Source organism: Protopterus annectens, chromosome 7.part0 (assembly GCF_019279795.1).
Source record: "Protopterus annectens isolate FY-2018-M chromosome 7.part0, PAN1.0, whole genome shotgun sequence".
Taxonomy (NCBI): Eukaryota; Metazoa; Chordata; order Ceratodontiformes; family Protopteridae; genus Protopterus; species Protopterus annectens.
This window is the reverse complement of record NC_056739.1, coordinates 216,228,747-216,255,154: the sequence shown is the minus strand read 5'-3', so window position 1 is coordinate 216,255,154 and position 26,408 is coordinate 216,228,747. Positions and strand designations below refer to the sequence as shown.

The 26,408-nt window shown below is 44.3% G+C and overlaps 1 protein-coding gene across 1 annotated transcript in view; it reads right to left on the bottom strand.

The window, feature by feature from the left end:
* CSDE1 (cold shock domain containing E1) overlaps positions 1-26,408 on the bottom strand; it is a 2,062,269-nt gene that overhangs the window by 576,422 nt on the left and 1,459,439 nt on the right. The window contains exons 12-13 of the mRNA XM_044076154.1: positions 24,933-25,040; positions 24,661-24,839 (exon numbers count right to left, since the gene is read on the bottom strand). Of these exons, the coding sequence (XP_043932089.1) occupies positions 24,661-24,839; positions 24,933-25,040 (287 nt within the window). The remainder of the gene's footprint in view (positions 1-24,660; positions 24,840-24,932; positions 25,041-26,408) is intronic.

Below are 26,408 nucleotides of genomic sequence, written 5' to 3'. Positions count from 1 at the left end.
CAGATGTGTTTCCTTTGGAGACCATTGTCCTTGTATACACCTGCCCTCCATGTGCACCCCCCATCCAAGGTCTGAGGCGTCTGTAGTCATGGTCTGTGTTATCTGTGTTTTTTTTGAATGACATACCTGTGTTTTCCTGGCTCACCGAGGCCCACCATAGGAATTCCTTTTGTAGGCATGGAATGAGTGGTATGATTGTCTCCAAGTTGCTGCTGTGCTGAGACCAAATGCTTTTTAGGTACCATTGAAGCTTTCTTATGTGTAGTTTTGCTAATGGAACCAGTAGAATGCAGGATGCCATGTAACCCAGGGCCTGTAGGAATCTCCTTGCAGTCATCTGGGTGAGTTTTGCTAAACCTTTGAAGTAATGAGTTAACTTCTCTTGCTTGTCTTCTGTCAGGTAAGCCATCTGAGAGGCTGTGTCTAGTTTGGCTCCTAAGAAGATTATTTGCTGGGATGGCTGCAGTCTTGACTTTTGGAAGTTGACTATGTATCCCAGAGCTTGAAGTAATCGTATGACATAATCCAGGTTTTTTGTCAACATCAATTTGTCGTCCGCTTGTATGAGGCAGTCGTCCAGGTACGGGTAGATTTGTATACCCTGGAGCCTGCAATGAGCAATTACTGAAGCCAGGCATTTTGTGAATACTCTGGGCGCAGTAGATAAGCCAAATGGCAATGCTGAGAATTGATAATGCTCTGGCCCTGCAAGAAATCTGAGGTATCTTCTGCAGCTGTGTCTGATAGGGACATGCAGGTATGCCTCCTTGAGGTCCAGAGTAATCAGCCACGACTCCTTGCCCAGCATGGGAAGGAGTTGCTGTAGAGTCAGCATTTTGAACTTTGGTACTATGAGAAAGGTGTTTAATGCGGACAAGTCCAGTATTGGTCTCCATTGAGATTCTTTTCTTGGAACAAGGAACAGTCTTGAGTAAAACCCTGTTCTTGTTCTTGTTGTGGAACTCTTTCTATTGCTTTCATTCGAGTCAGCAGAGTGATTTGCTTGATAGCCTCTGCCCTTTGATTTTGTGGTAGGTTTGGCATGCCTTGTTTTCTTGGTAAGGTATGAAAATGAAACCTGTACCCTCGGTCTATAATGTCCAAAATCCATTTGTCCTTTGTCAGTCTGTGCCAGTTTTCTGCAAACAGAGATAATTTCCGCCTAAGGGAGCTTCTAGTTGTTCCCTGGTAGGTAGTAGAGGAAAGTCATTGAGTTTGTGGTTGTTGGGCAGGTGAAACCCCTGCGTCACTTCTTTGGTTTCCTGGCTGCCATTGTCGTCCCCTGTAAGGGCCTCTGTATTGGCCTCTTCCTCGGCCACGTCTGTTCTTACCCCTTTGAAACTTTTCTGGATTAGGAAAGGACCAGTTTTTGAAGGCCAATTCCTACTGAATCTGGGGGGTTGAACCTGGAGGAAATCTTTCACAGTCTGAAATGATTTTGCTTTTTCTTCGATGGTCTTTAACACATCCTTAGCATTTGCACCAAAAAGCTTGTTCTTTTCCAAAGGTGCATCCAGAAGTTTTGCTTTTACATGATCTGGTAGAGGTTGATCTTTTAACCAAGCATGTCTACGAATCACTGCCCCTGTCATAGCTGCCCTACATGAAGCTTCCAGTGCATCATATCCACACTGCAGGAAGTGATTGCTTACTTGCTGAGTGTTATGTACAGCTTCCTGCAAAGTCTTCCTGTCTAAAGGATCAGGGGAAGCTAATGTTTTTTGTAAATCTTCTAAGAGATAATCCTGATATTGTAACATATGAAAAAGACAATTTAAAGCTCTCATAGATAAGGTAGTGGATGTGTAAACCTTTTTGCCCCATCTCTCTAATGACCTTGCTTCCCTGTTGGAGGGCAAAGGATTTTTTGAGGTGGAGGCTGAAACTCCTTTAGGCCCCTGTGAAATAGTTTCCAAATCAGTGGAATGGGCCCTGAATAAGTGGGAATGAGTTTCTGGGACCCTGTAATACCTGTCTGGCTTGGCTGGAGCAGGAGGAAGAGAATCAGGGGTAGCACTAGTCAGAATACAAATCATCCAGAACATCAAGTACAGGAGGAATAGCTAAGGGCCTGTGCTGAGGCTTCTTAAGGAAAGTCCTAAGGCGTTTCCTAGAATCAGAATATTCCTGACCCTGCCACTTGAAATGTTCCCTCATGGTGTGCAGAACTTCCCCAAAAGAAATATCCTCAGGAGGGGAGGCCGAAGGGATGGAATCTTCTGCATCCGAGTCCACATAAGTCTGGAAGAGCTCTTCCTGGCTATCAGAGTGGACAGAGCCCTCAGAGTCTTCATCTGAAGGAGTAGGGTCAGAGGGTTCAACCCGGGGCCTTTTATCAGGAGGAGGCTGGGATGCTCTCTCAGGATGGGACTGTGAACCTCTAATCATGGAAATTAAATCAGCAGCCATGGACATAATCTGTGTCTCCGGAGTCGGCTGAGGTAAGGATTTAGAAGTAATATGCTTTGTTTTGCTGGCTGCCTTAGCCCTAGTGTAGGCCTTAATAGACATGGCCATAGGAGGCCTGGCAGCTCCACGTGCAGGAGTGACCTTGTCTACAGCAATGGTCTCGGGCATTTCCTCTGTTTCGGTATCCGGAGGAAAGTCTATAACTGGCGTCGGAGTAATGTCTGGAATCGGAGTAGTCGGTAATGCGGTGTCTTCGGTTCGGAGCGGTGGAGAGACCGTCTCAGAGGGAACCGGAGCACTCGCGCTAGGTTTTGGCGTGGAGTCGGTGGTAGACGCGGGCCGAGGATGTCGGTCCCGGTCTTTTCGCTTTTTTGGTGTTTGCGATGTCGGAAGATCCGACGGCATGGTGTAGGCGGTATCGTAGAATACAGGAGCTGACCGACCGGCACTTGCGAACTGCTTCTGCTACCGCGCGGCAAGAAAGACTGAAGAAAATGGTGTCGGCTGATGCTTATGTACTCCAGCCGCTCTGACGTCGGAGAGAAATGCGACATCAGCCGACGTCGGACCCGGACTTTGGAATCCGGCCGACCGAGGGCTGCCTGAGGCAGGACAACCCACATGTTATGACTGCAGTTGCATTCTTGAAGGACATCTAGAGAAAAGTATCTGTTGAGTTTGTAGTTGGGGGAAAGCAAGGAGGATGCAACTAGGGTAGCCCAAACAACTAAAAATCAGGTTCACACCTGACTGAGGGACCACTCGTGAAGAATCAGACTAGATCTAGAGTCCGTCTGCCTGAGCGTTCAATTTCCACAGTCAAAGCTTTACAATTACAAAAAAACGGTTTAGAGAAATTGCCCACTTCCCAACCCCTCATGGCTGCTCTGCACAAGGAATAGGATCTAGTTATTGGCACGTTATCAGTGTGTATTGCAATGGACCCCAGAGGGAGGACATCCAAAAAGGATTTGCAACTCAAGAACGACCGCTCTCAACTGCAGCACATTGCTATGCAACCTGTTCTCCAGAAGGACTACATGCTTTGGGCCATCTTTCACTTAACCTTCTCTCCCACTCTGGATGGGAGACATTTGTGGTCACTGTGGCTCTGAAGGGGGGGGGGGGTAGAACATCAACCTACCTAGAAATGGGATGCTCAAGTGGATAACACTGCAAAAATGACATTTATAAATAGGTTTTATCAAAGCAGGTAAGAACTGAAAAAAGAATGGCAGCACAGGCTTCCAGAATTAATTGCTGGAGAGAAACCAAAGTGACTGAGTCTCACACTTGATTTTTAACTGATGTAATGCAATATAATGAAGAATCAAAGATGCTACATGGTTTATGGTATTCAACTAAGAACTTTTAAATCCCAAACCATGCACAGTGGATAGATTTGATCTTACTAGGTTTACAGTAATGCCCAGGGACCTGGGGGTTTGAAATAGGTAATCATTGGCTCGGAATACCTAGTGGGAGGAGTTAGAGACAGTCATTCATAAACTGAAAAACACTGGAAATCCTTTGAGCCGTGGGTAAGCAACCACTACTCCAATGACTGTCTATTTTCAAACTTCAGTCTCAACAACTTGCCTCACAATTTGCCAGAAAAGACAATTACATGAAAAATTGGACTACAGAGTTGAAGGCAGAATGCAGGCAGAGATCGACAGAAGCTCTAGGCAGCAAGCCAACAAGCTTTGCTGCACGCTTGAAGAGGGATGGCAAGACGGAGAAACAAAGGGTGACAAAGAAAGCTAAAGTCTCCACAGAAAACAACCAAAACCACTGGAAGAAGTGAACTGGCCAACAATGGAATCACTGAAACAGAGAAATCCTACAGGAATATTCATGCGTTTCCCTCGAGTGCTCTAATAAACTTATTTACCAGGTAGGCCCACTAGACAGTAGCTTGCTCAAGGTCACAAGGTGGCAAAGAGCTGAGGGAAACAAACTCTGTACCTCAAGAATGAAGCTCACAACCTTAAACTCTGCACCAGTCTGTCAAGATTGACCAGTAATTCTGTAAAGTATAAAGTCTAAAAACTCAAGTCTGTCAAAATTCTGACTTTAAACTGCACTGAACGGTCATATATGAAGCAAAGGGCTGGACATTCTGTGAAAACTATACAATGAAAAGTATGGCTGCTCTTAAAGGCATGGCACTCACGATGAGAAGCACTCCCATCAGCTAAACACGAAGAGAAAACTAACTGGAAAAAGGCAATCTTCTATACCACATCATGAGAGCCCGGGACAAGGAGGGGGAGATTACTGCAAGCTGGGAGCCATTATTAACAACCCATGTGATGTAGACATCCTACAGAAAGGCCACACTGAGACCAATGACTGGTGTCGAAACCATGGCCTTAAGCTTAATGCCAAAAAATGCGTAGTCATCCCCTTTGGGAAAAACTCGGTTCCCACTAATTACCACATTGATGGGAGCCCACTGAACACTGAAGGCTTTATAAGAGATCTGGGGACACAGGTTGACAGCAACCTCTCCTTCAACCACATTGCTGCTATGGTCAGAAAATCCTTCTATGTGGCACATCTCATTACCAAGGGGTTTGCATCCAAGAAGAGGCCATCATCGCTCTCTACTCTTCCCTCATTAGGCCAGAATATAATGCCCCATTTGGCATGTACCTCACTAGACATGCAACAGCTGGAACAGCCACAAAGGTACCTCACGAAGAGAATCCTAGGCCTTAAACATATGTCCAACATGGACAGACTCAAAAAACTCCAGCTATTCTCTGTCTCATAGTCTAAGAGGTGATCTCTGCTCAACTTACAAAGCCATGTATGACCAGACTCTGTTAGAAATGCTACATCTAAAGAAATCCCAATCCCTCCACACCACATACTCCAGAAACCTCAACCTCATTACCACAATCAACAGAACATGGTGTAGGGACAGGTTCATAACCCAGACACTACCTATGCTCTGGAATAGACTTCCCATACATGTCAAGCAGAGTACCTCACTGGCCCTCCAACAGAAATCTTGATGAGTGGATGGGAAATAGAAAGTTCACCCTGGGATCACTCCAGTGGCTCTACTTGATACAGGCACTGGGAACCAACGTTGGGCAGCACAAATCCAGGGCATTTCTATGGGCTAGGCTCCAGGGCCATTAGCCTAGTACACACCTATGAACCTATGAGAGGGAAGAAAGCCTGAGGAGGACATGGCCAAACTTTGCAAGACTGTTAGCTGCCAGAGGCAAAAAAGGGAGACGCACTGTGCAATGGAATGCATTCACATCTATCAATCCAAAGTAAAACAAAGGCTCTTGTAACACTGAAGTTGCTTTCTAACTCAAATCTTTAGTGCATTTTCTAAGGAATTGAAAACAAACATACGTGGCGATAGGCAGGAAAGCTTAAAGGTAACTCAGAAATAGAAGTAAGCAAAGTCAACAGCGAAAGAAAAAACTTTTACCAATACTAATATAAGAACAGAGAGGGAGGAAGGCACTATTTACATAAAAAGAAAATAAGAAAATTGTTATAAGAAAACTAAAATCCTTACAGCTTGAGACTACAGAATCTTCTGTCCTGTCAGTCTGGCAGCAAACATGATCGGACGAGTTAGTAGTAGTGAAGTGCATTAAGGGAAGAGGGAGGCATACTTCTCAACCGTACCAAATTCCTCAATATTTACTGGTTTTGAGGGCAAAATAATGGGGTGCCACAAATCTCCGAGTGGCCAATTCAATTTCCAATTTAGCACCTTGAGTAATACAACTGTTTTTCATTTTATCCTTACCACAGAAGCATCTCAGTGTTTCTTCCCCTGTAAAATAATTTTTTCAGTCAACAGTTTATTACACAGCTAGCAAGTGTGCTTATAAAGTTGAGCAAGCACCTGCACTTATTTCCAATGTGTTAGAAACTGTAATTTTTTTTAAAAAAGGGAAAAACTCTGCATTCTTTTGTATAGATATGGACCTCTGCTCCAACACACACACATTTCTCAGAGCCAAAGAAAGATTGAAACTTTGTGTCAGTTATCCAAATGGCCAACACATTTTTACTAATCTTTCTCAGACAGAAAGAAACTTTTGCTTATTTGCTGACAAGAGTACACACCCGGACCCAGAACCTGTAGACAGCCAAACAATTAAGATGCATAAAGTAAGTTTCTCACTCACTGCAGGTGTCTGATCCCATCTGTTTATGCAGAGGCTGTGTTGCCACAGCAACCCTGCACACACATCACATCTGGGAAAAACAAACAGCTGTAATAATCCACATTGTTATCCAACATTACAAACCAGATTATGCACAGAATGCAATGTAATTTTACTGATATGCATACTCCCAATTAGTGGCTGCTCACAGTGGAGTCCATGACATTGCTGTCACAGTGGCGATAAATGAAAAGGTGCAGATGGGGCAAAGGCCTTCGGGAAAGTTCAGAGGGTGACTGTAGTGCATCGATTAGTTAGGCTTTAACCTGAAGGCCTTTTATAGTCGGGTGAAAAGTCAGGCTTAAGTGCATAGTACAGCTGCGTGGAACATTGAGCAAGTTTGTAGAGATCTTATTCTTATGTATTTTTGAGCTAATTTTTAGTTTATCTTTTAGTATTTGTAACTAATTTGGATGATCTCGTTGCGAAGTTAGAAAAACGTAGGTGGTCTTTGCAGTCAGTGAGCCTAATAAGCATGCTACTTTGGCGTACAAGAAAAATGGGGAGATGCCACTAAGTCCGTTGTATTCAAAACCATTTTGTGTGTGGCCCGTAATGCTGCTGTTATCTGCTGGCCAAGAACTGTTTAACTGAGTGCAATTAATTTATTTTATCATAAGTCCTGCTGGCCATAAACTTTCCGCGTGTGTGTGTGTGTGTGTGTGTGTGTGTGTGTGTGTGTGTGTGTGTGTGTGTGTGCGCGTGTATGTGTATGCCCCCAGCAAGAAGACAAAGATCACACAGTCTGATTTTACAGCTTAGTTTGCTATTAATAGTTTGAGTAGATGGATGGCAGCTCTATGATTTTTTTTTTTTTTAAATGAAAGTGATTGCATAAACTCTAATGAAACACAGAGGATTAATTCTCAGAGACTCCATTAATACAACTGGAATGCATTTGGTTGTGATCTCTGTAGGAAAGGATGCTAGTCGCACCAAACGTCACACAGACTTGTGTCTAAACTGTACGTTTCCTGGCTGAATAGATAGACTGATCCATAATGGAATTGTTTTAGCCATTACTTTGGGAAAAGGCACAAACATTAATTACATAAAGTTAAAACTGAAGGCATATTAACTACATTCCTCATGGTGAATGCCAAGCAAACAATTTACAGCAAGCAACCTCGCATAAAAATCCATCAAAGTTATGGAAACAGGTATTATGTTAGGTACAACACAGCTAAGGTCATGACATCAGATCACACAAAGTAAATATGGCAAAGACAGGGTACACATACATGACATCAGTAAGATAAATTCTCCATCTCCAAGTAAGGGAAGAACACCACTATGTTGTTAGTAGAGATTTAATGAAATGTATGTTAGTGAGCTGGCAAGGGAAATATGCAGGTAAGAAGCAGAGAAGGAAATGAGAAGTGGTGACGGCAAAGAGGCAAGGAAAATAAAACTTGAGTTAGCAATTACTTAGTTTAGTGGACTGATATTTTAAGCCATAAGACTGGACAGGAAGTTACTGCAAGAAGGAGAATTTACATAGAACAGTTATCTGTTTTAGCCAAGGCAGAAATTTGGTGAGACAGAAGAAGCAGTCATGACTACTAGTGCATAGTGGAAGTAGTTAGGCATTTCTAATAAGCTGGGGGCAAAAATTAAGTAGTAGTTTATTTCTCAGCTCGGCCATTAACTTCAGTGTGATGTGCACATTCTCAGCATTAAATAACTTAAATGCAACTTGGAATGATAAACACAGAAGCTAAACTGCAAGGACCAGTCGAATGTATGATTATTCAGCAACCCGCTATATTTATTTTTTTTTATTTTACATTTGTTGACCGGGAAAGTCCGACTGGATGCATGTCCATTTTCAGAGGAGGCCCGGGGTGAAAAGCTCCAAGGGTAAGAAGATACAGCATTACATAATACCAGCATTACATATTACTAACAGACTATTTACAGAGATTACATTAAGTAAGCAAGTTAAACAAGTTCAACAGGTTAGAGTTAATCCTGAGTGCAAGTCAGGATTAAATTAAATTACACAGTAAACTGGTTAACAGATTTTTATACATTCTACAGAGAGTTAGCCAAGCTTGATACGTTGACACAGCCAGTTAAGTGACAAATGTTGTTCGAGTCTAGTTTTAAATTGACCTAAGGTGGAAAGTAAGGTAATATCAGCTGGAAGAGAGTTCCAGGATCTACTTACAGAGTTTGCAAAGAGAGAGTCACCGGCTGTGTTATTAATTTTGCTAGTCTGAATTAGTAGTTTGTTAGAGGATCGAAGCGGTCTAGGATTGTTATAGGGGGTGATAATATTTTTAAGTGCAGGAGTATTGTCCAGATTATACGGGATTTTAAAGGCCATAATCAGTTGGTTATACTGCTGGGTAGTTTAAGCCACCCAAGCAGATTTAGATTGATGCAATGATGTGTCCTAAAAGGCAGCCCAATGGCAAACCTGGCAATGTGGTTGTAGCAAATTGAGAGTTTAAGGACAGTCTTGTTTAAATTCGAGAGTAGATGGGATGTATACAAAAGGGTTGAAAGAAGGTGAGAGCGAGCTATGGCAATTTTAGCTGGAGGGGTTAGGAAGGCTTTTATTCTGTAAAGTAACCCTAGTTTTTTATTGATGGTTTTGATAGTTTGGTTAACATGTAGGTCAAATTTTTGATTATTGTCTGTGATGACACCTAATAGTTTTGTAGAGGGGTCAGGGGAGATGATTATTGTGCCATCATTTGAATTTATGGTAAAGGTGAAAGCGGTAGACCTACGTGTTGGTGAAAATAACAGCATTTTAGTTTTTTTGGGATTTAGGATCAGACGACGTTCAGAAAGCCAGTTTTCTATTGTATTAAAGGTGGTCTGGGTAGCTGACCATAACTCTATTGGAGATGTGGCTGAGCAAATCAGAGTAGAGTCATCAGCATATTAGATACAACTGACTTTTGGGATGACAGTATAAAGGTTGTTAATGAAGATGGAGAACAGCAAGGGCCCTTGAACAGAGCCTTGTGGTACTCCAAGGGTGTTGGGTAGAAGGTCAGAGAGTTTGTTCTGCCAGAGGACAGCTTCCTGTCGACCATTCAGGTAGGATTGAAACCACTGAAGGGCTCTAGTATCTAGACAGAATGTTTGCAGGGTGTGGATTAAAAGTTGGTGATCAACCATATCGAATGCCTTGGAAAGATCCAAGAAGAGGGCTGAGGATATACAATTATTGTTGCGATTATGGTTTATGGTGTTGGTAAAGGCTAGGAGGGCTGAAGTAGTGCTGTGATGAGGACGGAAGCAATGCTGAGTGTCTGCCATAAGGTGATTCTGGATTGGGTGGTGCATGAGTTGTCTATGAATACATTTTTCCATAATCTTTGCAAGTGGAGAGAGTATAGCTATTGGCCTATAATTGGAGAATTCAGTAGAGTTGCCTCCTTTGTAAAGTGGGATTACATAGGATATTTTTCAGATGGTGGGAATTTTAGCTTCTACTATGGTTCGATTTATTAGTATTGAGACGGGGTAAGCAATAGCATCAGCTGATTTTTGTAGGTACTCGGCAGGGAGTTGATCAGCAGAAAGTGTAGTTGGTTTTAATTTTTTGATCAAGGTACGGATAAAGTGAAATGGCGACTGGTTGGAAGCTGAATGCGAGTAGGCTTCTAGGAGTGCTACTTTCAAGGACCAGGGGAGCTAGGAGGTAGTTGGCTAGCTAGGGCTTGAACGGTCTCAGTAAAGAATTGGTTAAAACTGTCAGAAACATCTTCATGGGTTTTATCAATAATAGCAGCAGGGATTGGGGTTGAAGTTTGTCCAGGATGTAGTAGATTATTTAAACCTGCCCAAAACTTCTGAGGGTTATTTTGATTTACTGTCTGCAAATTACAGTAGTATTGTTTTTTGTCTTGTAAAATTGATTTTTTGGTTTTGTTCCTGGATTGCCTGTATTTAATGTGATCTTGGGGGTCTTTAGAAGAACACCATAAAGCCCATGCTTTGTTTCTAAGGGTAATTTTGAGTTTAGACTCTTTAGAAAGCCATGGCGCAGTTTTTGCCTTGGTTCTCTTTGAACGAACAGGTGCATGCAAATCAAGGATCTCAAGGAATTTGTTGTTAAAGTATGCTACTGCTTCCTCTAAGGGGAGGTGTTTTAGAATAGACCAATTACATGAGTTTAGTTCTTGTTGGAATTTGGCAGGGTCAAAGTTTGCATTGTTTCTAACCTTTCTGAGTAAGGGTTGATGGGAATTAATGGCTTTGTGTTTAACTACATATGTGAGAAGGTGATCGCTTAGGCCATCAAGGAGGGTACCAGAGGTGTACAGTTGGGGGTGACTATGAGTACCCAGTCAAGTATGCTTTCTTTTTGGTTGGGTTTACCTATCCTGGTAGGGGTGGATATAATTTGTGCAAATGCATGCAGGTTAATATGGGTGGTTGGGGATTCTGAGGAACAGGTGCCCTAGTCTATGTTAAAGTCTCCAAGTAGTAGGGTTTCTTGGGGGTAATGACATGATAGCCAGTGCAGGATATCTTCAAGTGTAGACATATTGTTACCTGAGGGAATGTACATACAGATGATATTAATGCATTTTTATTAAGTTGCAATTTGGTGGCAAGAATCTCAGAGTTATTAATCTGAGGTGGTTGTATTACATCTACGGTGACATTAAACTCAGATTTATAGAGTACAGCTACCTCACCCCCTTCCTCGAAGCATGATCCAGCCTGTGTATGTTCTACCCAGGTGGTAACACTTCATTGTCTTTAGTGTTAGGTTTTAACCAGGTTTCAGATAAACAGAGAATATCAGGGGAGTGGACATCCAGAAGTGCATGCAATTCATGTACCTCGTTATTAATGCTTCTAATATTGAGATGACAGGCTAGGATATAGTTAGTTGGCCTATTAATTGTAGGTTTGTAGCTTAGATTGCAAGTAGAGGGGGTATGTGTATATAAAGTGGGTGGGCCAGGGTTGGGGTGAATATCACCACCAAGTATTAGGTTGAATCTATACTTGGTGATGAACTTCAGGAGTTTATTAATTTGTAGTAGTATTTGGATCTAGAGCTAATGTGCCTGGGGTTGAGATGTTGATACACTGAACAAGATGATGGATAGGATCCGGTACTGTAAGTATGACTGAAGGTGGGAGGATTTACAGCTGGGGTGATAGTATGGCCTTTTGGGACCTGAAATCCTGTGAGAAACTGGTTTTCATACAAGGTAAGGAGGTATGGTGCGAACAAGAGGGGTAGTAAAGAGGAGTATATCATTATCTGTGATTCAGCTAGTGAGTTAAGGAACTGTTTTACCTGGTGATGCAACACCAGAAGATAAGAGTAGTGAGGTAAAGGCACTGGAAGGGGGATGGGAGAATTCCAGATGAAAGCTAATAGGTGCTATTAAAATGTAGGTAGAAGAATGGGGGTGGGAGGAATTATCCCAGATGAAAGTAGATAGGATCTAGAAAGTGGGGGAGTGGTTATAGTACTATAAATTTAGAGGTAATGGGGGCAGGAGGGAAATGGCGGCATGGAGGGGAGCGAAGAGAGCCCGAGTGTAGTGAGGGCGAACATAGCGGGGCTATTGCAGTTTACAAGGTTTCCTAACGTGTCCTAAAGCTATAAGGTAAGTATTATAGCTCTTAATGTAAGAGTCAGTTTACTTAAGTTACAGGGGAAGGGCAAACACTCAAGTAGAAAAAAAAGAGCCCTTGGCTGACCAAAATGGTGACCGGCTTAACTACACAGCACTGTAAGTGAAAGCTTAACAAATGCTTTTTGTGTGAAACCTACTCTGCTTAAATGCTGAGAGAAACTGTTTGCAGTCCTGTAGACACCATTTTGTAGGGAACTGTAGAGTTCAACTAGGAAAAGAGAAAAGTAGAGATTCTAGGGTAAGCACAAAGGCAACAACAAATGCACTAATTTAATTTTCTAATTTAAATCAAGTACTGCAACATCAACAGGTGAAAGGACTGACTTTGCATACATCGATAGAGTAAATTAAGAAGTTATGTACTCACCATAACGTTTCATCTGAGTAGGTAAACTTCATTTGTCAGCAACCTATGGGTATCGGATCCATATCTGATCTGAGCCGGCAGCTTCAAACAGCTAAGATCCGAGCTCCAAGCTCCTTCCCTTTACCCATAACCCCCTGCTATTGTTTTCTGACCTCAGATCGAGTTTACTCATAAGCAGAAACATATAGAACCAAAGAGCCACCTCCAAACTCCAACCTAAAGACAATCAGCCAAGACAAGCAGTACTGCTTTGAGTATCCATATGGATTAGGGGGAAGGAGGGGGGGGGGTCGGTTGCTGACAAATGAAGTTTACCTACTCAGATGGAACGTTATGGTGAGTACATAACGTCTTAATCTGAAGTAGTTAACTTCATTTGTGCATCAACCTATGGGACAGAGTCCCCAGCTAGCTAATTCTTGGGAGGTCCTCATGGAAGGATGTTCCGGAGCACTGCAGAGCCGAAGGATGCTCTCCCTTCTAGAGACACTATCCAATTTGTAATGGTTTATGAATGTATTAGGTGAAGCCCAAGTGGCTGCTGAACAAATGTCATCTTAAAGACACCCTAGATCGAAAAGCAGCAGAGGTAGAGATTGATTGAGTAGAATGGGCATGGACATCTTGAGGTGCAGACCGGCCCGAAGTCTCATAAGCCAGAAGAATACATTGTGAAATCCATCTGGACAAGGTGGCTTTTGATACAGGTTTTCCCAAAGTGGGTTTAGCAAAGGATACAAAAAGCTGGTCTGATTTCCTGTGATCAGCTGTCCTGTGCAAATAAAACCTCAGTTGCCTATGTACGTCTAGAGAGTGTAGCTTGTATTTACCTTTATTCTGGTAATTTGGAAAGAATACTGGTAAATTAATAGATTGGTTGATATTGGACTCCGAAGCAATTCTGGGCAGAAAAGAGGGATTGGTCCTGAGTGAAACTCTATCTTTGTGAAATATTAAGTACGGTGGCTTGGCACAGAGGGCTTGAAGTTCCGAAACCCTTCTGGCCGAACTGATGGCAACATGAAAAACTGTCTTCAAAGATAAGTATGTCAGATCCACTGAAGATGCAGGCTCAAAAGGAGGAGCTGTCAGAGACTGAAGAACAAGGGTTAAGTCCCAAGGAGGGACTGCATGCTTAACTGGAGGCCTCAAAAGGAAAGTGCCTTTTGGGAAGGTCTTACATAATGTAGATGAAGTCAAAGGGCCGAGATCACTCCTGACATGATAGAGAGAGATTGCAGCCAGCTGGACCTTGACCGTAGAAGAACTAGCACCTTGGTCAAATAAGCCTGATAGAAAATCTAACACCGCTGGCAGCGGAGCTGTAAAGGGATCTAAGTTTTGACGCTCCGCCCAAATAGAGAAACGCTTCCATTTGCTATTATAAATTCTTCTCGTAGATGGCTTGTGCGTGGCTACTAGTATAGCCTTGACAGGGGACGAGATACCGGGAGTCCTAGCTATCAGTGGAAATGGATCAACCAAGCTGTCAGCTTGAGGTTATCCAGGTTCGGAATTGACAGGCCTGATAGGTGAGAGATCAGATCCAGGATGGGATCTAGAATCCATGGGGTATTCACTAGATAAGACCACAGAAAAGAGAACCAAGGCTGACGAGGCCAGAATGGGGCAATGAGGATTACTCTGCTCCCCAACCGTCGGGCTTTCTGTAAGAACTTTAGCATCAGGGGAAGAGAAGGGTAAGCATAAAAGTAGACCAGGTGGCCAAACATGCACCAGAGCATCTCTGGGGGATTCCCCGGGTGGGGGAATTAGAGCGAAGTAGTAGTTGCACTTTGCGTTCGAAGGCGAGGTGAAAAGATCGCAGCGAGATTGACCCCCACTTGGAGAAGATTAACTTCGCTATTCTGGGGTTTAGAGACCACTCGTACGGTAAGAGAATGGTTCGACTCAGCCTGTCTGCCAAGACGTTGGACCGGCCCAGAATGTGGGTCGCTATGAGAAAGCGGTTGTTGGATATCGCCCATTCCCACACTCTCATGGCCTCCCGACAATGTGGATAGGACCTGGTTCCCCCTTGTTTGTTGATATACCAGACAACTGACATTGTCTGTTTGAATCGTAATTGTCCCCAAGGGAAGAAGGCTGTGAAGTGCTTGCAATGCCAAAAGCACTGCTCTCATATCTCTAGGACATTGATATGCAAAAGGGTCTCCTAATGGGTCCACGTGCCTTGGACGGTCTTGCCCATGCAGTGCCACCCCTACCCGTGGTGAGAGGCGTCCGTGGTCACTGTGGCTAGGGGATGGGACAGAGAAGGGGCGCCCTTTCTGGAGGTCCGGGGACTAGAGCCACCATAAGAGGGCTTTCCTGCAGACCCTGCTGAGAGGAACGGGGAAACTCATGGGATGCCGCAGGAGGGACCATTGGACTTGCAAGGTCCATTGAAGAACTCTCATATTCAAGCGCGCCAAGGGGAGAAGGTTGATAGTTGCCGCCATAGAGCCTAACGCCCTCAGGACCAATTCCGCAGAGGGAGCTGGGGATTGAAGAAGGGCCAATATGTGGAGTCTGGTTTGTGTTTAATCTGGCTCCAATAAAATCTAGGATTTGGGCTGGAAGAAGGGAAGATTTTTTGATGTTGATCATGATCCCCAGCCGGGGAGCTGAATGGAGAAAGTGGTCTCTGGCTGCGCATAGTAGATGCCTGGTGGGGGCGGTCAGGAGCCAGTCGTCCAGGTATGGAAAGACCTGAATTCCCTGGAGTCTCAGGTGGGCAGCTACAACTGTCAAGACTTTGGTGAACACCCTGGGGGCTGTGGTGAGACCAAAGGGGAGGACTCTGAAATGGTAATGGCTGGCTCCCAGCCAGAAGCGGAGAAACCTCCTGGAGCATCTGTCTATCAAAATGTGGTAGTACGCATCCTTGAGGTCTATGGAGCACATCCAGTCATTCTCCTGTAGAAGTGGGAGAATGGACTGAAGAGTGACCATCCGGAACTTTTCTTTGGCTACTGACAGGTTTAGGAAGGACAGGTCGAGGATTGGTCTCAAGTCCCCAGTCTTTTTTGGCACCAAGAAGAACCTTGAGTAAAAGCCTGATCCGGACTGCTCTGGGGGGACGTGCTGGATTGCTCTTTTTTCTAGCAGCTGGAAGATTTCCTTGGCTGCCGCCTCACTTTGATTGGGTCGGACATCGGGGAGGTTCCGGGGAGTGGAGGGGGGATAGAGAAAAGGTATCTTGTAGCCTCTGGATATGATCTGAAGCACCCAGTGATCTGTTGTAATGGACTCCCAAACTGCTAGGTGCCTCGAGAAACGCCCCCCGACTGCCTCCTGAGTGGAGCAGTCGTGTAACCCCTCAGGGTTGCTGCGTGGGCCGATCAGAGAAAGGTTCTCTGGACCCGAAGTTCTTCGGACGCCCTCTGCCTCTAGGGTGGCGCCTACTCTGTCCTCCTCTGCCTCTGAAGGACGAGGGGTCCGGAGCGAAATGGGATTGTTGAGACTTCTGGAACCACATCTTCTTCTGTCCCTTTTGGTTCCTCGAGAAGGACCTCTGGAGAGCAGACAAGCGGACTCCGACGGCAGACGTCTTCCCGTCTTTCTCGCTCTGGACCAATGTGTAGTGTACAGTCTTGCCAAAAAGGGCAGAACCATCAAATGGGGCATTTGTGAATGACGCCTTGAAGGGTTCTGCGAAATCACAGTGACGGAGACATGCCTGTCGCTGTAGGACGACGCCCAGTCCGCTGGCTCTAGCGGCTCCTTCCGTGGCATGGGATAGTAACCGCATAGAGGTATTAGAGATAGATTTGAGAGTGGCCATTCGGGTTGAGAACACTTTCTTATCCTCCACAGACATGGACTCTGGGGGAGACCCAGCGTATTCCTTAATGAGATCCTGCTGGAGTCGTATCACGTGTGCCATATAATTCAGCGACCTCACAGAGAAGGTGGCTGAAGCGAACACCCGCTTCCCCAGACGGTCCATCGTCAGACTCCTTGTATGGAGGATGGACCGAGGAACTCTCCTGGGCCAGTTCCCTTTTGGTGGCGGACATCACCAACATGGCATCTATCATGGCTCCCTTGCTCCAACATGACTTATCTGAAGGGGGGCTGAGGATTTTTTCAGGCCTCTTTGGGATGGGCTCCACAGTGACCGGTTCCTTCCACACCCTGGTATTAATCAGGTCTACCAGGGGGTCGGCGGGAGGGGACACCTAAAAGGTAGATGGGCTTGCGTCAAACGCCTCCAGAAACACATTCTCGTCAGAGGAAGGTTTTGGGGCTGACCACCCCCCTGATCCAAAGCATTTCCATGATGTCTCCGAAGGAGACATCTTCGGGGGGTGACCTTGGGGAACCTTCCCCTTCCTCCCAGTCTGTGTCCTCTGTCAAGGACTCAGGTGAGTCCAAGTGCCTCCTTTTGCACTTGCGATTGTGAGGGACCTCCTCGGGGGGGCTGTCCGAGGAGACCTCACCAACTACATCCTGTTCCGGCAAGGGAACAATCTGGGATGTTTGTGCAGGCTGTCCCTGGGACCGGGTGATGGAAAGTAGACCCGTCTGAGAGGGAGTGCAGGGTGTAGCCGAAGCCGGGGGCCTGGAGTCCTTCGATAATACCCTCTCCACAACTAAAGCCGAAGGAGAGCTGCTCCCTATCGGATCAGAGAGCAGACCCTCCCTTGATTCCTACGTGCGGATCGGGGCCGGCGCCGAGGCGGTCGGATCCGTAGGGCCAGCATGCTCTGACCGCGGCAGAGCCGAAGTCATGCTGACACCTCCGGATCCGAAGCTCAGTTCTCGGCTCAGAGAGCTCAGATCCGAAGAAAAGGGACCCGATAGACTCGAGGGCACCATCGGAACCGAAGTACTGGAGACAATCGGCGCCGATGCTCCCCCGGCTGCAATGCTACCCGGCTCAGAGCCCCGATAGTGGGTCGGAGAAGGAGCGATCGGGGCAAAAAAGGGGGTCGAGCTCCCTCCCGGTGGGGGGGGGGGGGCAGGATCATTCCCATCTGCATCTGGGCCTGGAGGAACCTACGCATCATCCGGTCCAAATCTGCGGAGATGCTACAGGTAGACCTCGACGAGGCCACCGAGGCGGGCCGGGAATGCCGCCTCGATGACCTCGAAGGCGACCGGGTCTCCTCCGGCGAGAAACGAAGAGAATGGAGCCGGGAAGGAGAAGATCCGGAGGCCATAGGAGGAGAAGCTTGCTTAGATGGCGGAGCCAAGGAAGAGGTCTCGGTTCGCCTCTTGTGATGCTTCCTGGCCAGAAGGAGAGAAGGTGGCGCTGCCGAAGCCTTGGCAGAAGCCACAGAGGGGCCGGAGGACGAAGCCGAGTCCGGGGGCCACAGTCCCGCCAGGATCAGCTTCAACCTCCTGTCCCTGATGGCCCTGGGGTTGAACGCTGCACAAATAGAGCAGCCCGAAGTGAGATGTTCAACCCCCAAGGCAAATAACGCACAGAGTGGGGCCATCCACTGGGGACAACTTATGGCCACATTCGGTACATTTGGAAAAGAAAGATTTGGGTGCCTCAGACATTTTCTTAACCCACGCGCTAGGCCCCAAAACACGGACACACCTTAACACACACGGGGAGGGAATACACTAACTGTGACTAACAAAACAGTTGTAAGCTAAGCTAACTATGTAGACACACACACACACAATATTTTTAACAAAATATGAAAAAAGAAAGATTTTCCTCACAAAACTGGAAGCTCGTTTCAAAGCTGCTGTTGAGAACCGCGGCAAATGAGATCTGAGGTCAGGAAGGGATAGCAGGGGGTTATGGGTAAAGGGGAGGAGCTTGGAGCTCGGATCTTAGCTGTTTGAAGCTGCCGGCTCGGATCCGATATGGATCCGATACCCATAGGTTGATGCACAAATTAAGTTAACTACTTCAGATATACAGTTTCATTTAACATGTAGTACAAGAGTTCATATACACCTGTGAATCGTTATAACTGCACAGCTGTTCAAATTAATATCTGCTGTACACTTTTAGTAATATACTTGGTGTAAACAGCACAGATGTGTTCATGTATCATACATATATTGTAATCATTAGTCATGCATAGGAGAGAGAGATAATATTCCTTGTGATTTAATGCTATATGCAATTTCTACTGCTGGTATTTAAAAATAAATTACTGAATTACAAATTACAAATAAGACTATAAATGTAAGGGACTGAAGACAAATGAAAATACAGTTGCACTGTACTTGTACTGTTGGCTTCCTATGCTGTACACTGTTAGATGTGCAGTTCAGAAACAGAGCTGCATGTCTGAGGATGCCCACTGCACAGCAAGTACATTATGCTAAGCATTATGTCCACGTTGTGTTCCTTTATGTGAATGTGAGCCCTATATTTAAACAAACTCTGCTAATGGTTGGCCTCGGGTGGGATTCACAGCAAGGCTGTACTGTGCATTTTATAGCTATAAATAACACTAGGGAGTCTTAAAACAGATAGTGCATTAAAAAGGGTGCACAGCAACTCCATGTTTATGACTTTTCGTGAGGAAGAACCAACAGAACACACCCTGTGTGTTGGGACTTTCTACACCAAATTCTTCACTTCACAGGTATTCCATTTTTTACTTAACTTCTATTTTACTAATCTTCTGTTCTAAGTTTCCTCTGATATTTTTTGTATTGTGAAATTTTCTGGATCTAGACACATTTGTCTGTATTTTTCTTTGAATATCTTTGGGGATGCTTTTTATGTAGTGAATAATTTGACTTTCTCCTTTGCATTAATATTGCACCATATCAGATCTCTGTCATGACCATATTTCTTCTTTATACCTTTCAAAAACCTCTAGATTGTTCTTTACATTTTGAACTTCCTCAGTTGCTTCCTTTTCCAAATGGACCAAGGGTTTTGGTCTACATGTTTTTCACAAATCAGTTGCATTAATGAACACAAATTTTTATTTGAAGCTTTGACAGTTTTTTCTTGTGCAAGTATTTTTCTTTCCTCTAATTTCTCTCAATCTTTTTGTATACCTCCTGTCTTGAAATTCTGGGCTTCTTGCATAATAGTAACAATACATAATTTCTTTCTTATCCTCAATACTCTAGTCTGTCTTTATGGCTCTTTTGTGGGCCATCAATGTTTGATATTTTTGTGGACTACTACTACCTTCAACAGGGTGCCCATCCTTCCCCTGGGCCTGGTACAGCCCCATTGTAGGAATGTTTCCATGTCTTGAGGATTCTACACTGCCATTTTTTCTAGTCCTGGCATCAGTGGGTATTTTTTTTTTTTACCCTGGGTCTTGTGCACCCTGCTGTCTTGTTCATTTTTTAACTTACTTCTGTCTATGATATCTGCTATACAAAATACATTCCATAAAACAGCGTTGTCTTGGTGAGATTTTGTGAAAACAGGGTCCACCTTGTGGAGATACTCACCAAAAGTTGAGGATGAATTCAGTTCCAGGACTACTACTCATTTGCTTGTGATTTCTCTCCATTCAGACACCACTGAAAAGGGATCATGGTGAAGTACAGAAAATCTTTTCCACTTGAACAGATACAATTTTCTGGTATTGGGTTTTCTGGCTTCCTGCAGGACCACAAGAACATCCGCAAAAAACGGGTGTTGTAAAGGAATCAAAGCCCATTAACCCAAACTGTCAGTTGAAGAGTAGACAAGTGAGGGTGGAACAGTAATCCGTTGTCCAGTGTGAGAAGATCCATGTGGTAAGGTAACTTGTGATGACTGCCCCTGCCCAGATGGAATATGAAGGGAACCAGTGTTGCCTGGGCCAAAAGGGAGTTACCAAAAGGATTTCTGGAGTGTCTGATCTTGTGCTGGACCTTATGGAGAAGGGGAAGTGGGGGGGGGGGACAAAGGAATATTCCCTTCTGAGAGAAAGGCATAGTGTCCACTTTCCAAGCCATGGACTTGGGACTATGCCTGCCCTCTGAACAGGCAACTCCTTCAGTTCTGTTACAGAGAGACCCATTTGAGGAATACCCCATTGATGAACTATGTCCAGAATCATCTCTGTGAAGCATCCATTTGTGAGGCTGTGTTCTGGGCCTGCTCAGAGAATCTGCAACAAGACTGTACTCTGAAGATATGTAGATTGCCTGTAGATTAACCTGCAGATTGAATGCCATGTTCCAGGCTTGAAGGGCTAATCTGCAAAGAAGCCAAGACCCTGTGCCCCCTTGCTTGGTTATGTATGACATGACTGTGGTGTTGTCTGTAAAATCCTTCAAGGGAGTTGGTACCCAGAGAAAGTGGAAAGCTTGAAGAGCCAGACTGAGAGACCTCATTTCCTTGACGTTGATGTGATCTGCCCTATGTTTTGGGGACCAAAGGACCTGAACCTTCAAGGGTGCATGAAGTGGCTCCCCACCCCAGCTCTGATGTGTCCATGAAAAGTTCCTGGAACGTCTGAGAAGGCTGAAAGGGAAAGGAACACCCAGACTGAGAGATACCTGTTGAAACCACCACTGAAGTTCCAGTCTGAGACATGGGAGCAGAGTAACCAGAGAGTCTTGCAGGTGACAGTGTTGAAGCTACACTTATCTGAGATACCACTGAAACTCTGGCATATGAAGCTTGACCCAGGGAAGCATGGGGGTGGTGGAAGCCAGGAACCCCAGAGCCCTTAGAAACTCTTGTGTATAGAAGACAAGACAGGGAAAGCAGGTAAAGAAAACAGAGAACCTTGGTGACAGGAAAAGAAGCTACCATTGAACAGTTTGGATTCTCCATCCTACACAGATGTAGTCCTGAGATGGAGTCAACACTGACTTCTGAATGCTGATTGTGAACCCCAAGCTGTGCAACAGAAGCTAGGTAGAATGAAGATCCTGCACTAGCTTGGTTTGGGATGGGACCTGAAGAAAGAGGTCTTCCAGATATGACAAAATCTGACTGCACCAAAGCCTGCAAAAGGCAACCACTTAAGATGGGCATTTGATGAATATCCCTGGGGCCACAGAGCCCAATGTGCAAAGCAGAAAAGTGAAAATTAGAGGAAGAAACAAAAGCACAAATTTCCTGAATAGAGGGTAGACTGGAATATGATGGTAGGCGCTTCTTAGGTCCAGGAAAACTAGAAAGACCTGGGGAAGCAAAAGTCTGAAGAGAAAACATTTGGAAGATGGCACTATAAGAAAAGTGTTCAGAAAGTAAAGATCCAGGAAAAGTCTCCAAGATCTCACTTTTCTGGGGACCAGAAACATTCTGGAATAAAATCCTAAACCCTTCTCAGTTTAAGGAAAACAGCTGAATGATACAATTAGTCTAATAGACCCTGCAATACTCCTGGAAAAAGAGGGAGTTGTTTTGCAAGAGGTTGAGAGATACTGGAGGAAGAAGAGTTTTCCCAGGTCATAAAGTAACCTTGCTTGATAATGGGGATAACCCAAGAGTCTGTGGTGATTTTTTTGACAAACTTGAAGACAGAAAACCTGAAGTACAAGAGAACCCGGCAAGGAAAAGGGGAAGGCAGAATGTCAAATGACAGCAGACTTGTCAGGAAAGGGCTGCTTTTGGGGCCTAGGCATTTTGAGTAAGCTTGTCAGAAAATACACACCAAGGAGCCTTCTTACCCTAGGCAGTCTACGTAAAAGGACAGCCTTACTAGGATAGTTCCTCTGAAACTTGGGAATGGGAAAAAGAAAGATGTGCTTCAAATCTTTCATTACCTTACCGTGATCCTAAAACGTCTTAGAGAGCTCTGCCATAGCAGTGCCAAACAATTTTTTGTTAACCACAGCAGCATCCAGGAGTTTTGCTTTAAATGAATCTGGCAAGGCTTTAAGGCAAAGCCAGGAATAGCACCTTATCACACAGCCACAAGCAGCAGCCCTAGATGAGGCAACCACTGCATTACAACTGCACACGAAATTCGAGAAGTGGAACCTAGTAAGGTTGAGAAGAGGCCTTACCCTCAGAGTCGAACGTGTTGGAGAATTTTCCCAGTCTATGAAAGAGACACAATATATCTTGTCATATGGGTTGGGTAACTTATAGCCTTAAAGGTTAAGGTAGCAGAAGTGTATACAGAGCCCTACTTGTCCTTGTCTGAGGAAAGGAGCTTAGAAGAAGACAGCAGCCTAGAAGGTTATCAGTAGATAGTGCTGGATCAGATGGAGGGCACTTATACAAGAACCTGAAGGTATCCAGCACCTTACAGAAGCTATAATGCTTCTTAGGAGCTGGAGGACGGTGCCAGAGAAGCAGCCAGCACAGGAAGGACAGCAGAAGGTTTAGCAGACTACATCTGTAATAACTCATACCACCATTTCTGAATGTCAAACATCTGGGAGCAATCCCACTTAAAATTTTCCATACACAGGACCATACCTCTAAAGGATAGTTCCTCCAAAGCAGGATCATGACTGAGATTGCTCCTCCTCCAACCCATAGACTATAGGAAAAGGCAAATGAGAGGAGTAAGCTAAAGAATCAGTATCAGAAACCTCATCTGTTGATCCAGGGTCCCTTGCTCTATTGGAGGTGGAGAACCAAAGAAGTGCAGGAATCCAAAACCCCTAAGGAGGCTTTGATGCCATCAAAGTACTGAATAAGTCCTGAGTGAAGTCCTGACAATCCCTCTGTGGATTCCTGGTAGCTGACACTGCATGGTTAGTTTCCTCTCTTCTTCAATGGGACATCCTTCTTGACAAAACATGGTGGTTCAGACCCCTGCCTGGATTCCACCAAGGTACCCGGCACCTCTTCCCTAACAAGGACCTGAAGAATGCCATTCAACCCCTTGGAGATGATCAGCCATGGTTCCCTCTCGACATCTACGGTGGATATTTGCAATGATCTGCATGCGAGAAGCAGGTTCTGCGACTGTCTCCAAGAAGGTCATGGCAGTATAAACAGACAGTAATACTAGACTGTCCTACAGGTTCTCATGCACCTCAAGAGACATCTAGTGGAAGATGGACAGCAGCAAGCTCAGGACTAAATTTCTTGACTGTCTTTTCTTGAGCAGTGGCTATACCTCAGGGTAAGCAGATTCTGCCATGGTACCTTGGGCTAACAGCTTCAGATCTTGGTTCTCGAGGTAAAAGGAAAGGGAAGAAAGAGCTACATAGAGTCATGGGTACAAAAGCCTGACAGATGAAACAGTGTGGTCACGAAACGCACTCAAGCAAACAGGCACCTATCGTGGCAGTCTTTTTGGGGAATCTGCCTCCCACATTAACATGCAACCCACTGAAAATATAAGAAAAAGGAACCCCCTATGGGATACTTATCTTGAAGATATACCCTCAATATAACCAGCAAAATGAAGAGCATTCAGACAGACATACGTTAATGGCGTTCAGACTGGCTGCAACTAATTTCTGGTTTGAGAGTGTACATACATCACATTAATGCTCTACACCTGCATGGGGAGCATACATCTGATGTAAAACACTCCTAGGTAATAAAGGCTTTAGTACACTGACCCAGACATTGGGCTAGCCTTAGCAAGAGATCAGAGATGATGAATACTGCAACAGTGATATGGACAGATGTCAGACATGTTAAACTAACGATATGAGAAAAGGATTGATAATGAATTTTGAAGTTAAGACTGCTCAATAAGAATGGCACATCACAAAGGAGCATAAATGTTATAACGCTGTAGACTGCTTAAAACCTAGACGCCCCCAAAATGCTCAAGTAGACCTTCAACAGCAGTTTAGACTAAATTAATACAAAGGCAACATGGAGCATTTTCCAATTATATGAAGCACATGATTATGACGTATGGGAAGGTAATACTTCCAACAGAAATAATGCACAGCTAACATGGATTTTACTAAGCAATCTGTTCTCTGTGTAGGCAGCAGATGCCATTGCAGAAAAGCTCCCTGCACTGTGATATAAACAGCATACTACATCTGACTTCTTAAACACGATACTGTTATACACAGATTCCAGTTTCTTCACACAATTTTGGAGCTACATACTTGCACAATAATGCACTAAGTGGGGCTTGCAAACCATTACAACTAACATACAAGGAAGAAAAGTACATTTTAAACCAGGATATATTAAAACTGACCATGCAAAATACTCTCAGTAAACTGGAAGAAATCTTACCTATAATGGAAGAAAACTTCTTGGTCATGGTTTGCTGTTTCAATAAATCCAAAATTGTCTTTCAGGGTTGCCACATATCCTATCTGTCGTTTACCAGTTGAAACACGATCATTCTGAACTTTGACATTAACTGCACTTTGCTGGCCTGTTCTCTTCACTTCACATATGCTAAACTCAACCTGAATAAAAGAAAATTTGCAAACACTGAAGTAAAAGCCATTTTTAACTTAAAATTCTGGAAATAAAAGTGAAATGAGACAGAAAAGGTTTACCTTATCTCCCTGTTGTGGGACAGTGCATCCTTCTATATCTTTAGCATGGTACTGAATAGAAAGTATCTCGCCACAGTCTTCATATACAATTACGCCTTCCTCTGCATCCTAAAATAAATCAAACTGCATAATCAGAAACTAAACCATTGTTCAGATGCTAAAAGATTTTAAAACTTCAGTAAAAATACTTAGGAGGAAACTTCTGCCAGTAAAAAGTAGTTGCATAAGTTAATATAGCAATAACCCACGCCTGGGTGTGGGTAATGCTGGATTTACCCATGGTTGGTGTGGTTTGGTCCCGAGGCCCGAGGACCAAACAAAGCCAACCGTGGGTAAATCCAGCATTACCCACACCCAGAAGTGGTTATTGTATTATAATGACATTATTTAAGAAAGAAATAATTACTTTTCTTAAATAATGGCATTGTATAATGCCTCTTTACTGCCCTTCCGCAGCTGTCTGGTATTCTGCAGCAGTTCTGATGTACTGTGCATGCCTATGCAGTACATCAGAGTTGTGGGCAAAAGCAACGGAGAACAAGATCTCCGTTGCTTTTTAAACTGTTCGCTATGTTAAATGGGTTTAACATAGCGAGACAGCTTTAAAATAAGCAACGGATATCTCCGTTGCTTATTTTAAAGCTGTCTCGCTATGTTAAACCCATTTAATATAGCGAGACAGCTTTAAAAAAAAAAAAGCAACGGAGATTGCAAGATCTCCGTTGCTTTTTACACACTGTGTCGCTATGTTAAAGGAGTTTAACATAGCGCGACAGCTTTAAAAAAAGCAACGAAGATCTCCGTTGCTTTTTTAAACCTGTGTCGCTATGTTAAACTCTTTTAACATAGCGAGACAGTGTTTTATACTAACGGAAAAAGTCCGGGCGACCGGACCTTTTTCCGTTAGTATATTGAGGGATTTACAACGGGCACGCTGGTTGGGCTGGCCAATCAGCATGCACGTTTTAGGGGAGAAATTGTATAATTTAGCATAACAGCTGATGTTCAAGTAGATCATTATTGCTGTAGCTATAACCATAATGGGCCATATCATGTGCAAAGATATCAAATGTCCATTCAGTCTAAAAAGATTTGGACTCCTTCCTTGCAAACCATACATATTTGCCCTCAGCATGAGAATGTTCTGTATGGGTACAATGGAAATTCAGGATGTCAAAATTCAGAACTTTCTTGCCCAAAAGGGAAGCTAAAGCCTGAAGGTACAAGGAAAAGTACAGTTGTGTACACTTACTATAAATGTAGATGCTAGAGTGTCTTCACTGTTGCAGTCATCACATTTGGGTTATCCCTGCTGGGGTAGCGCTCGGCTGGCCTGAATACCAGAGACTTAGCATTTCTGCATCGGTTGCTGTCACTTGAAGACTGCTGTCAGGTCGTCAGGGGTATAAAGGAAGGCAGCCAATGCCATTACATCAGTTTTTCTTGCCCTAACCGGTCAGAAGCCCCCAAAATAGG